We start from the raw sequence: 13,433 nt of genomic DNA, 5'->3' as shown, positions 1-13,433 counted from the left end.
GTAATCGAGCCTTTGGTGCGGCACCTTACACGTCACGTCCGCGCACGTAACTCATCTGACCCGCGAAAACGGCTGCGGCCCTAAAAATTTGTAATTGTCGATTTTTAAAAAAAAAAAAAAAAAAAAAAAAAAAAAATCTTCTCAAAACACTATTAAATGAGAGGATTTAACATCACATTGTCAAAATATGGTACATATTACATGACCTATTGGGTACACCGTTCATGCAAAGGACTGGATTTCCCCTTTAAAAAACAAAAAAAAAAATCACCTGTTTTGTTGTCTGGTCTCGTCTGAAGAGCGGATTTTGCCGTTGACGGGTCGCCTCCTGGTTATTCCTGTTTATGTGCGCGCACACACAGAGGGAACTGTGTCTAATAAGTTTATTAGCAGTCTGCATGCTGGAGACTCGCATCGCTAATGAGTGTAACCGCTTCTCTGTGATTCTTTGTGCGTGCGGACTCGAGGTGAGCGTGCACACATGAAAGGCGAGGGCACCCAATTTGAATCCAAGGTCTTTCTTTTGATTCCGTGCATGTGGGGGTTTACGTGCAAAGTTTTTTTAATAGGCGCAAAGAGCAAAGTTGCTGTTTCTCTCCTCGGCTCAGAGCTTCCCATGGCGACGCTGACGCCGTCCAAAGTGACCGTCATGGAGGGCGAGAACATGCAGCTGTCCTGCGCCACCTCGGGAGTGCCCTCGCCCGACCTCATCTGGAACATGGCGCTCGTCACCAGCTACGACGTGTGTATACACACAGGCACACATTTACTGCATGTATCCCATAAGTCATGGAAATGAGCGCAATAAAGCATCGCGGCCCGGAGCCATCGTCACTGAATCAAAATAATGGTTGCCGGGTGAGGAAATGAATGGCGCCATTGTGCGAATAATTGCAAATGTCTTTCCAAAGGGTGAGCTGTACACTTTGATAGCACTTTAGCTTGTCTGATAGACTGAAAATATTTGCATTTGGGGTGTTGTCTGAGCATAATTCAAGAAGACTTCATGTTGAAGGGGCACTTGAAGGAAAAATCATCATGATGATGATTAAGAAGGTCTTCTACGTTTGGAATGAATTGCGTTCGAAATAGTCACTCGCAGAGTGAAACGTGGCCGTGATAATATATTTAGTGTTCTGGCAATCTTTTAAGCAGAATTCTTGGATTTCATACCAATAGTGAAGCAATTTAACCACTATTTTATGAAAAGAAACGTACAAAAAAAGTCCTCCCAAAATCCAAAGGAAAAGCAAAACATATGGTAGATACTGCATTTCGAAAAATGGAAAAGAAGCTCTGTCGCAATAACTAAACTAATATGACAATATCTCGCCCTATTTTCCATGTTTTTTTTCCGCTGGTTCTTCTTGTTTTCCTTTCGGCTTGTTAGGTGTCACCACAGCGTGTCATCTTTTTCCATCTAAGCGTATCTCATGCATCTTCCTCTCTAACCCCCACTGTCCTCATGTCCTCCCTTTCTTTGGTCTTCCTCTCGATCTTTTGCCTGGCAGCTCCATCCTCAGCACCCTTTTACAAATATCCTCACAATATTCTCGCCTCTGAACATGTCCAAACCATCGAAGTCTGCTCTCTGTAACCTTGTCTCCAAAAGAACCAACTTTGGCTGTCGCTCTAATGAGCTCATTTCTCATCATCACCTGCTCACTCCGAGCGAGAACTTCAACATCTTCATTTCTGCCACCTCCATTTCTACTTCCTGTTGATTATTCAGTGCCACCATCTCTTATCCGTACATCATGGCCGGCCTCACCTCTGTTTAATAAACTTTGCCCTACTCTTCTGTCACACAGCACACCAGACACCTTCCGCCAAGTGTTCCACCCCTCTTGGACCCGTTTCTTCACTTCCTTACCACACTCTCCATTGCTCGGTATTGTTGACCCCAAGTATTTGAAGTCCTCCACCCTCGCTATCTCTTCGCCTTGTAGCTTCACCCTTCCTCCTCCACCCCTCTCATTCACGCACATGTATTCTATTTTACTCCGCCTAATCTTCATTCCTCTCCTTTCCAGTGCAGGCCTCCATTTTTTTTTAATTGTTCCTCCGCCTAACTAATAATTTTACAAGTGCAAAATTGTGACCCTCGGGCTGCATGGGTTGAATCCAGCAGGCAAAAGACAGAAGCTAAACCTTAGAGTGCTGAATAAATTGAAGCTAGCCAATGAAATAAGACGTCCTCGGGAAAAGATTTGGCTCGCAGTAATTAAGAGGCAGATGAAAGCAACCCAAACCAACCGCGGTCCCATACAAATGAGCCAAGGAGACGGCCGAGGACATTGAAGGAGAGGGGGTTGACAGTCCATCCATCTTGGGAGGGCGGTCATACCTTTTCTCGAAGCTTTCCACCGCCATCCAACGACTGTAAGAAAAATAATTTACAAATCGATCGGAACTTCAACAGGACAGCAACTTGGCCAAAATTGGACACCCATCAAAACTATAACCTGAAAAACTCCAGGCGGTGGCGGTGGCGAGGGGGGGGGGGGGGGGCAAAATGGCTAAAGGCTAACCAAGACTTCACCTCTGCAGAGGTACAGATCTCTCTGCTAGCGTCTTGGATAAATATGCGTGCGGCTACTATTAGATGACAACTGAATAGTCATGACATTCATGGGAGTGTTTCTAGAAGCTCTTAAAAAAGAAAACAACACACATCTGCCCTTTTTTGTGACCTGGAAAACTATCGTATCTTAAGAGCCATCAATTTCCCGTCAGCAGTGTTTATGCAGCGAATGCTATGCCTCTTTCAATAAAGTGTCTTTATAAGCACAAAACATGACTCATCATATTCACATGAATTATATAGAAAAGTAGTAAACATGAGCTAGGCCTATGTAGAAGTTAATGTGAACAGCAGAAGGAATAGTCAACAGCATTGTTTGATGCCAACAAAAAACTATACAGCACATGGTAAATAATTCATATTGGCGGACCATACGTGAAACATGATTTATAAAGAATACAAGATGATGCATATTTAATGGTCAGGGAATTTGAACAGCGGCAAGAATAATATGTATCGTAAAATACGCGTACAGAAAATCGTCTTCAGTATAAGAATGACACAAGTCGTCATCAGCATTGTGGGGAACTACATGGATCAATAATACTGCACAGTACATGAACTCAGGAGTGAAACTAGCAATATTATCAGTAGTGAACTGAAGAAGGCTATTCAGAGCACTGACTTGTATTAAATTCTGGCCGCAGATCGAGACATCGGGCCAGACCTCTGTGCTACGCTTGTCCAACTTGTCGTCGTTGGACCATAACAGCAAGATCAGCTGCACTGCAGAGAACATCGTCGGCGAGAAGGAGTCCTCGGTGCTGTTGGACATACTGTGTACGTTTGCTCTTTTTTTTTTTTGCAAAAATCCAATTAGATGAAAGCCGTTCGTGCGGAACCGGACGAGACGGGCCTTCTTTGCTTTTAATGCTTCGCTAATGTTAAGTTTTTTTAAGTGTGTGTGTGTGTCCTCTGTCGCTAATCTCCCTAGTTCCTCCCAACATCACCAAGTTGAGCGACGCCATCCCAGATCACCACTGGTGCATCCCCTTTAGTGTGGCAGGTAAGATGGGGTCAGACTCTTGCTTTTCCTGTATCGTATATTCACCCATTCATCCATTTTCTTCTGGTTATATGAGGTCGGGTTGCGGGGGCAATAGCTTTACAGGGACTCCTAGTCTTCCCTCTCCCAGCATCTTCATCTAGTTCTTCCAAGGGTATCCCTAGGCTTTCCCAGGCCAGCCAGAAGACATCTTCTCTCCAGCGTGGGACTTGCCCGGAACACCTCACCAGGGAGGCATTCAAGAGGCATCCTAATCAAATTACCTCGCCATCTTTCTGGCTCCTCCTAATGCAGAGGAGCATTCAATCTACTCTGAGCCCCTCCCGGATGAATGAGGTTCTCCCCCTATCTCTAAGGGTGAGCCCAGACACCCTGTAGAGGAAGCTCACTTCAGTCACTTGTATCGGGAATCATCATCGTTTGGTGATGAACCACAGCTTGTGACCATAGGTGAGGGTGGGAACATACAGTAGGTGGACTGGTGAATTGAGAGCGTCCCCCTTTGGTTTAGCTCTTTCTTCACCACAGCGGACCGATACAAAGTCTGCATCACTGCAGATGTTGCACAGATCCGCCTGTTGATCACTCCTTCCATCCATCCCTCGTTTGTGAACAATACCACAAGATACTGAAAGATACTACACTTGGGGCAGAATCTCATCCACTACCCGGCGAGGGCACCCCACCTTTTCCGTCTGAGGACCATGAGCTCAGATTTGGAATTGCTGATTTTTATCCCAACCTCTTCACACTCAGCTGTGAACCGCTCCAGTGAGAGTTGAACCTAACAGAACCACAATCCTCTGTAAAAAGAAGAGATCCTATACTGAGACCAACAAAACAAATCCCCTCTACACCTTGGCTGCACCTAGAAATTCTGTCCATAAAAGTTAGGAAGCATTGACAGAGAGCAGCCTTGGCGAAGTCCAAACCTCACTAAAAACAAATCTGATTTACTGCCAGCAACGCAGACCAAACTCTCACACTGGTCATACACGGACCGAGTAGCCCACATCAGGGTGTTTGGCACCCCATAATTTCCATGGGACATGGTCAAACAGCTTCGTCAAGTCGATAAAACACACGAAGACTGGTTGGGCCAAGTCCCAAGCACCCTCAAGGACCATGGCAATGGTCTAGAACTGGTCCTCCGTTCCTCGGCCAGGACAAAAACCGCACTGCAGAACCACACAACATTCAGAGCCTTTAGGAACCTCTGCTGCCTTGCCACCAAGGAGGTTTTTAGCGACATCAGAGACCTAAATACCAGACTCTGCTCTGTGGAAATGAGGAGGCCTTTGAAATATCGTCCCCATCATCTCACAACATCTCGAGTCGAAGTTGAAAGCGCCGCATCGCCACAGTACACAGTGTTGATGGTCTGCTGCGTCCCGGTCAGAATTTCCTCAAAGCCGTCTGGAAGTCATTCTTCATGGTCACACCGAACTCTTCCCAGGCCCGAATTTTTGAATCAGCGACAACCAAATCTGCATTTTGCTTGACTAGCCAGTACCCATAAGATGCCTCAGGAGTCACACAGGCCCAAAATTCTGGATTCCGATAAACTAACCCTTCTTCAAAATATAGCACCATTTTTCGAGATTGTTGCATTTTTACCATAGACAAAAGTCCCATGAGATGACGGTCCTGATTTTACAGGCATTAAGTGGTAATGCAATGAAATATTTGGGGAAAAAAAATGTCCCTGATATGGTAAGATTCTAGTACTGTAGGCCAAGAAACTGATGCAAGACTGATTAAAATAAGGTAAAGGTGAATGTTCGCATTTCCCAGGCAATCCGGAACCTCAGATGCAGTGGTTTCTGAACGACAAAGCAGTGACCGAGGACAAATTCATCAAGACCATGATCTACGAGGAGACTGAGCGCGAGTATCACGGCTGTCTCCAGCTGGACAGTCCCACGCACCTAAACAACGGCCTGTACACGCTGGTGGCCAAGAACGAGTACGGAACAGACCGCAAGCGGGTCGAGGCCCACTTCATGCACAAACCCTGGGACGGTGAGGAGTCACACTTGACAGGTCATTGTGGCGCACACCACAGTTGAACTGTAGTAAAAAAAAAAAAAAAAAAACTACAAATCTCTGTCAGGTCTTGTCTGTACTAGCCTATCGATCTAACTCAAGTGTTTCAATATTTTCATTGTGCAGGAACTGAGAAAGAATCCTACTACTACGGTGAGTGAAATAGAAATGAAATGGAAAACTGTTTGAATAAAGTTGGACTGTTGGAAAAGTGAAAAATCTTTCGGGAGTCACTCATAATTTCAAAACTTAAAAGTATTTGGGGCTGATTTTCCTAAACTGGAACTTGGCTGAAAGGAATTATTAACATTTTCAAAATAAAACTTTGAATTAGCACAAAACACCATTTCTGCTAGAAATAATGAAAAAAATGTTGGGAAAAGCCAACCACAATATAATATCTTAACTTTAATTGGGGTTTAATGAGAACTTTGTGCAGAATCCCATTTTGGACATTTTGAACATACCCACATCCCAAATATAAAAGGGGTGTGCACACTTGTGAAATCATATTTGACTCATGTATACTGCCTCTTTCTGAAAGATTAAAAAAAAATGAATGAATAATGGGGTTGTACATCTTGTAGTCCAGATTAATGATGGGGGGGAAAAGGATTTAAAATCATTTATTTTGGTAATTTTTTTTTTCTTTAAATCACAGAAACCTGACATTTGAGCAGGGGTGTGTCAACTTTTTACATCATATACAGTGTATATATACTGTACCCCATTTGGGTTTATTATAAATTCTGTCCTATAACTTATTTATTTAAATAAAATTCTAATGAAATTAGTATGATCTTGTAGAAAAATATTCTTTCTTGTCTTAATTCTTTTTGGTATGACTAACGTGACTTTCTCATAGTATTACATATTTTGTGCTGAAGTATTACATAAAAACATTTTTCAGTATTTTTTCTTCACATATTACTTTATTAGTTGTAATATGTAAAAAAAAAAACATGAAATTTAAAAGAATAATGCTATCATTTTACAAGAAATGCACAAAACGTTGTAATATCGGTCTTAAAACGTGTTTTTCACTTAGAGTATAATCATGATGGATTCGGATTTTTTTTTTTGTTACATATTTTCATGCATATTTTTGCAAAGGTAACATCATAATGTTAAGAGCGTAGCTCAGACTGTGTTGACAATTTTGACATTTCCCAATTAAAATTAAAACATTCCGGTAATAGTCTAACATACATTAATAAATCACTAAAATATTTTTCAGAATACTGTAACTTTATTAACTTAAACTTTTAGATATGTTTCCCCTCATTTTTTGCGTATTTTCTTCATGCCTTAATTTCAATTTTTTCATGTGCTACGTGTCATTTTCATCCTCATTATGGAGAGGGTGCGTTGCATATTTACGCAACCTTGCATCTAGGAACGCAGCCCACGCCACGTGTATCTTTTCCCCTCATTGTGGTCCAAGTTTATTTTTTATAAATATGTATACATTCTCTCTATTTTGTCTTTGCATGCTTCACGTGCGCCGTTGTTGTGTTCCCGTGGTCCGGCGTTGTATTTTGGCGCTGAAATGCATGCTCGCTGTCATTTGTAAGCTGCATGTCGATGGAACAAGACTTGAAATGTGTTGACTTTTTTTGCAGTCTAATTTGTTTTTGTGTCTCTCTCTTGCTGCTTCTTAACCTCGCCTTCTCTTGACTGCAGACTTCCCCATAGGTACTGCTACAAATTTCTTTTTATTTTTTTGGGTGCTACTCTTACGATGATGTGTAAAGTAAGCGCAAAATCCAACAGGTGGTTGACTTGCTTTACAGATTTTGTTTTCTCCTTGAACAGATGGCCCCACCGCAGACCCGCCAGAGGACAGAGTCGCCGTAAGTCTTCCATCGACCTCGCACGCAGCCCGCCCGCTTGACAAATCTCGCGAGTTTTTGGCCTACCTGCAGGTGTACGTGGTGGTGGGCATCGCCGCCGTCGCCTTCTTCGGGTTCCTCATCATGTTGGCCATCCTCAAGTTCGGCGGCAACTCCAAGTTCGGCATCAAAGGTGAGTTTGCGCTTGAGAAGGATTGTTTTGACGTGTGCAATGGATGGCTTCATGAAGATGCAGTATATCAGCTCTTCCTGCTGGGTGATACCCGAGAAGTTTCAGTTCTTGTGAGGTGGGACCTTAATTAAGAAATATAACACCTTGTTACAAAAACAAGACGGAGCCTCTGAGAGCTCAATTTGGCAATCATTTTAGATACACTAGAAGCTACGGTGCAAAGATTTTGAGCAAGTAGCTCGATGTAACTTTGCATTCTGTTACGTTGTGTTGCGTTTTGTTGTGCTATGACGTGGTGTATTGCTGAGTAATTACCGTAAGGTGTTAAGGTGTGTGCATTACACCACATTTCGGTGGATTCCATCACAGTGCTTTGCGTTAGGTGTGTCGCGTTACTGGCCTTTTGCGTTCTACGGTGTGTTGCTTTGCGTCGTGCACTTTGCATCAGACTACTGTACATTAACCCATTCGTGGGCAGGGTGGCAATTTTTTGCCTTATTGAAATAAAAGTCTCCTAACAGGCCACAATCAAGGAAATAACACTTTTTTTTTTTTTCGTTTAACGCATAAAACAAAGGGGGGAAAAGATGTACCCTCTCGCGGGCAGTGTCCCAAAACTGGGACGGGTATGTTATCAGTTCTGTGAAGTGATGCATACTAGAGATATGTTTATTAATTAATTCTTATTTTAGAACAACACTTGGGCGTTGATAATACTTCTGGATTAGCATTTTGAAGACAAACTTGGTTGCATACTGACCTTTCTCCCTTTCTTCTCTCGGAAAACGCTCCATGTGTACTTGAGGCAGCCATGTTGGGTCAGGAAGGAAAAGGAAATAACTCTGCGAACTTTGACCGATGGGTTATCCTCTCCTGATACCACATAATGGCTTCAAATTAAAACGCTTAAATATTGTGATATACTGAAGGATATAAAGCGTGAAAATCATGACGTCCCAAAAATGGGATGCTGCCCACGAATGGGTTAAGTTCCTTTGTGGTACATGTAAGTGATCAATTGCAGTATTTTGCATTGCACAAGGCTTATTTGTGGCTCACAGTGTTGCGTTACGGTACGTTGTGTAACAGTATATGGCTGTGGGATAATCTATGTTAAATTGTGACAGTACTTTGCATTCCAATGCGTTCTCATTGAGGTGTGCCGCGTTAGTTTGCATTGGGTTCTGTTTTGGTGCATCAGGTTAGAGCGTTCTGAGTTAATGCTTGTCTTGAGTCGTATTGCTTTTACTTTTGTGAGAGTTAATTTCTTTTTATACTTCCGTGAAATAAGTAAAATGTAATGCAGCTCACCTTTATTCAGCCCAAAACTGGATATTTGTATGTGCAATTAAAAAAAAAAAAAAAAAAAAGTGACTTCCGTCCTTAGGGGTTCCACAGTAATTGACAATTTTAGCGCAAATTTTCAAAAATGGAGGCTGTGCGTCCATGAATCCATCCAATCCAGGTTGCGGCATCCACTGCGGAGCCCGTTTCTTATTTCTTCCCTCTCAACTCGACTGATGTCTTGACAATGGCTCTCACTGAGCATTTGAATTCTTCTAACGTGATCTGCTGCGCAGATTTGACTAATATCTTTGCTCGGCTTTCTCCTTCTTTTGTGAACTAACCGTAATTGCTGCTCGTAACATTGCATGCGTTGTATTTTCCACACAAACTTGTAGAGCTATACGTAAAAGTCTTGAAGCAGTACGTAACCCTGCAACACTATTTCACATTAACAGTATGTGCCAGGGTCCGGCGGTTATGACAGTTGAAGTGGAGTATTTTGGCAGTGATTGATTCACAGCCCACCGGGGAGAGTTGGCAGTCGTGACAGATGCCCGTGTTTGCTATTTTTCGGGGCTGTCTTCTTTCACCAGCTTGTTTAAAAAAAAAAAAAAAATGCGATCACCCGGAATGAAAAAGCCTCTATAAGACCTTCGAGATTCCTCCGTGATGGCCACGTGTGCGAGAAGACTGACATTAGCTTGGGTTGTTCACACGTGCCTGCGTACACTTGAGTAGAAAACAGAAGCAGCAACATGAATCATTTTTTGTTTTACATGAGCTGATTAATGTGCTGGAATGGGTCTGTGTGTTCTGTACAGATGTGGACTGTCTGAGAAAAGCGCCCCTACGTATGCGTGCGAACCATCTCGCCGTCTCCACCCTACCAAATGTCCACCATTTGGTAGCGGGTGTCTTCTCACGATATGCCCAATTTCTTTCTGGACACGCCCGGCTGTTGCTTTTTTTTTGCCTGACAGTCATGTTGCGGGTGCGAGCGCGTCTGCGTGTTACGGCAGGCGGTTTCCAAAAGTCACAGCTGCCACCGAGCTGCCGTGGAACTGCGGTCCGTTGCGGGAATAATCACTTCCTTTCTTTTATTCATACGTGTGAGCACACGTGGAAGTAGGGAGGGGTATTAGGATAGATTATGGTATTGTGAAGAAATTGTAAGAGCTATGGGAATTAGAGCTACATCCACATGTCCTTCTGCATAACATTACCAAGGCAAATAGGAGTTCAGAACATACAGAGAGGAGAAATAATTATTTTTTTGTATCTATCTTAAGGTGCGGAGATCTGGTAAACGATGCATGTGGTGTAAATGTTTGGCCTATATAAACCTGTTCCCCTCCAACCCATAAAGTTTCGATCGCAACTTTACTTGTGGAGGCAGCGGTTTACCACTAAGCCACCGAAATCCACTTTGTCGATTCATGTAATGAATCTGTGCGTGTGGTCACATCATTAAACAGAAAAACTATCTTGAACAAACGTTGCAGCTCTGCTTACCATTTGGCTTTGACATGACAGTTTAGCCAAATTGTCACAGTACAATTTCTGAATGGCTTGATGAGATTTTCAGAAATAGTCAGGTTTAAAAAAAAAAAAAAAAAAAAAGAGAGATATAAAGTGAATACTCAGTTCTCCAACGTCTACGTTCTCCAACAAATCTGTTTTCAAATGAAAATTTAGAGATTTTTTTTTGTTTATTTTTGGAACGAAAATCGGTACTCAAACGCCTGCGACCAGACCCGTAAATAACGTAACTCTCGCGGCCCGACCAGCTGATCCATGACGCACTTTGTGTATAACGGAGCCTCTGTACGCAGAAATATCGATTCGGTTTTCAGACAAATCGGTTCTCGAACCGCCTTCTGGAATGGATTGTGGTCAAGAACCAAGGTTGTACTGTACTTGGTTGTTCAATTTCACATTGGATGTCTGACCCATTCAGTTGAGACTACACACAAAGCAAAAAACAAAATTTTTGGTTGTTTGTTCTTAAAATGTGGTAAACTAATGTAATTTTCCTGTTTTTTTTTTTTTTTTTTTTAACTCCAAAATTGTATTTAAGACATTTTGTTCATGTTCAATCCATGTACATCTTCAATTTAAGTAACTTCAGAGGTTCTACTTTTACGTGAGCAGCAGTTGATAAAGAAGATGCGCAGCTATTCTAAAAAGCTGAGATACCCGTAAAGCAAAAGTTTGTGTTGTGGTTCCCCTTTAAAATTTGAAATGCTCTAAAAAAAAAAACGATCGAACGCCCACGCTCTGGATCCAAACCGCGTTGTTCAGGTTGCGATAGAGGAGCGAGAGAGCCCGAAATGAAGAAGGCAAAAAAACGAGCGCTAGAAAGTGAAGTTTCAGGGCCGACGGGACGCGGAGAGGAAATCTCGCGCTGTCCGCGGGCCATCAATGATTCATCATTAGCGAAGGTTTCGGCTTTCTTCTTGTTTGGAGAACTCGCACGCTTCCTCGCTTCTCTTTCTCCCCCACGCACACGTGCAATCCAAGTCTTGATCGATCGACACGACACCCTCAAGGTCAGCCCCACTCCGCCGTAGGCCAGAAGGCGCTACGGCGCACGCTCGACACGGCCCCCTCCTCCGAACGCTTCCTCTCCGGTTTGTCGATGGCAATGGCCTTGCCGCAGTAAGTGGATGAAGTTGTGCTGTCGGGGCGTCCATTTTTTTCATAGCGCTCGTCCTCGTTGCAGGTCACGGCTGCGCTGGAGTCTTTCCCCTCCAGGTACTCCGGTTTCCTCCCACTTTCCGCAAACATGCGTGTTGGTTAATTGAAGCCTCCTTCAGTGTATTTGTGTCCTTACGCGTGACTGTAAATATTTGTCCGTTTTTTTAATCTGTGCCTTGTGATTGGCTGCCGTCCATTCCAGTGTGTGTCCCGTCAGCTGGGATGAGGCTCCAGCGCACACTATGGAAAATGGATGGATTGAATAAGGCTGAAAGGTTCACTGTCATGAAATGCAGGATTTTTAATATGATATTAAGGAAAAAACGGCAGCCGGTATGGACCCATCCATTTTTTTTCACCACAAAAACTGATTTCGACACATGGCTTTTTGTAACTCCCGCCATGAAAATTCTCTCGAGGGTTTTGTTTTGGAGAAGAAGCAGGAAGTGACGTACAGGGCAGCAGCGCACTCAACTGTTTATACTAGTTTTACCTGCTGGAAGGTAGCTCGTTTTTCCTTCATGTTAGCCAAAATGCCGACTCGTTGTATTGCCGGATATTGCGCGAACACTCGGGAGGATGGATTCACTCTTCATACTTTTCCAAAAATCCAGTTTGCGTGAAAAATGGATTGCACAGGTGCAAAGGAGGAGAGCCTCATGGGTTCCAAATGACAGGTAGGTGTGTGTGAAGCTACTAAAAAACAGTCAGGGGTGCTAAATGTGTCGGTGGCTCATCTCTGCCGCAGAGGTGGATCGGACGGGGAGCCGGTTTGGCCGGGGCGTCGTCGTCACTCGTGGCCGTGGGCGGCGTTGTTTATTGCCGCCGTGGAGGTGGATCGGACTGGTAGGTGGTTTGGCCGCGGCGTCGTCGTCGCTCACGGGTGGTGTTGTTTATTGCCCCCACGGAAGCGGATCAGATGGGAAAGCGGTTCGGCCGGGGCCTCGTCGTTGGTAGCGGGTGGCGGTGTTTATCTCCTCCATGGAAGTCGATCGAATGGGGAGGGGGTTTGGGGGAGGTAGCTCGGGCGGATGCCAAATATCTCAGTGTGACGTCACAGACAGAAGATGCAGCCAATATGGCTACCACTTGAATGTCGAATGAGACTTCCGCAACTTTGTGCACGGATGACGCGCTCTCCGCTCATATTTTTTTCATGTAGACAATGAAGTGAATAATTTGATATTTTTCATTACAATATCTATTTTAGAATGTTTATAGGTGTGACGCTTAACCTTTAAAATGGCCCATTTTCCTTCCTCCGGGTGAGCAAACTTTGTGGTCCCAAGAACTCTGGCAACAGACTATTTCGTGGCCAGTAAGAAGTATGGGAAAGTCCTCAACAATGCGATCAAATTCACCACCGCTCATTTAAATTTATGACGAGAGTCTTGTCAACTGTAATATTTGCGCTAGGAAGCACTCGTCGTGTACATCCAGCACGGCATCGCACTCCGTGGAAATTCTAACACCGAGGCGTTTAAAGTCCTTCCTGGTCACTGTGTAAACATCAGCGCTGCCGGACAGCATCAGGGTTTGCGTTGACGTGTCATTTTTATTTTCTTTTTTTTCCTGGCAGGCCTCGATAAGGTGCTGTGATAATGAGGCTTCGCTATCTTTCGATCTAGATCTTGTTGTGCAAAACGCAGGACGGCTAAAAACACACGAATTGCACTATGCTCATTTTTTTAAACGTGGATAAGCTCTGGCAAAGATGAGTGCCAATATCATTGAGTGTAGCCGTTTACTTTGTGCTGTAGATTCGTCAGCAAGGAGTGTGTGTGTGGT

The 13,433-nt window shown here is 43.7% G+C and overlaps 1 protein-coding gene across 5 annotated transcripts in view; it reads left to right on the top strand.

The window, feature by feature from the left end:
• ntrk2a (neurotrophic tyrosine kinase, receptor, type 2a) overlaps positions 1-13,433 on the top strand; it is a 96,449-nt gene that overhangs the window by 22,075 nt on the left and 60,941 nt on the right. For 2 of the 5 annotated variants that reach the window (XM_061817201.1, XM_061817206.1), the window contains 8 exons: positions 609-742; positions 3,232-3,364; positions 3,519-3,590; positions 5,385-5,633; positions 5,763-5,789; positions 7,320-7,331; positions 7,452-7,489; positions 7,562-7,661. In XM_061817201.1, the coding sequence (XP_061673185.1) occupies positions 609-742; positions 3,232-3,364; positions 3,519-3,590; positions 5,385-5,633; positions 5,763-5,789; positions 7,320-7,331; positions 7,452-7,489; positions 7,562-7,661 (765 nt within the window). The remainder of the gene's footprint in view (positions 1-608; positions 743-3,231; positions 3,365-3,518; positions 3,591-5,384; positions 5,634-5,762; positions 5,790-7,319; positions 7,332-7,451; positions 7,490-7,561; positions 7,662-13,433) is intronic. The other 3 variants (XM_061817204.1, XM_061817205.1, XM_061817203.1) reach the window with 3 other exon arrangements.

Source organism: Syngnathoides biaculeatus, chromosome 4 (genome assembly GCF_019802595.1).
Source record: "Syngnathoides biaculeatus isolate LvHL_M chromosome 4, ASM1980259v1, whole genome shotgun sequence".
In the NCBI taxonomy this organism is placed as follows: domain Eukaryota; kingdom Metazoa; phylum Chordata; class Actinopteri; order Syngnathiformes; family Syngnathidae; genus Syngnathoides; species Syngnathoides biaculeatus.
This window is presented reverse-complemented; position numbering and strand designations above follow the sequence as displayed.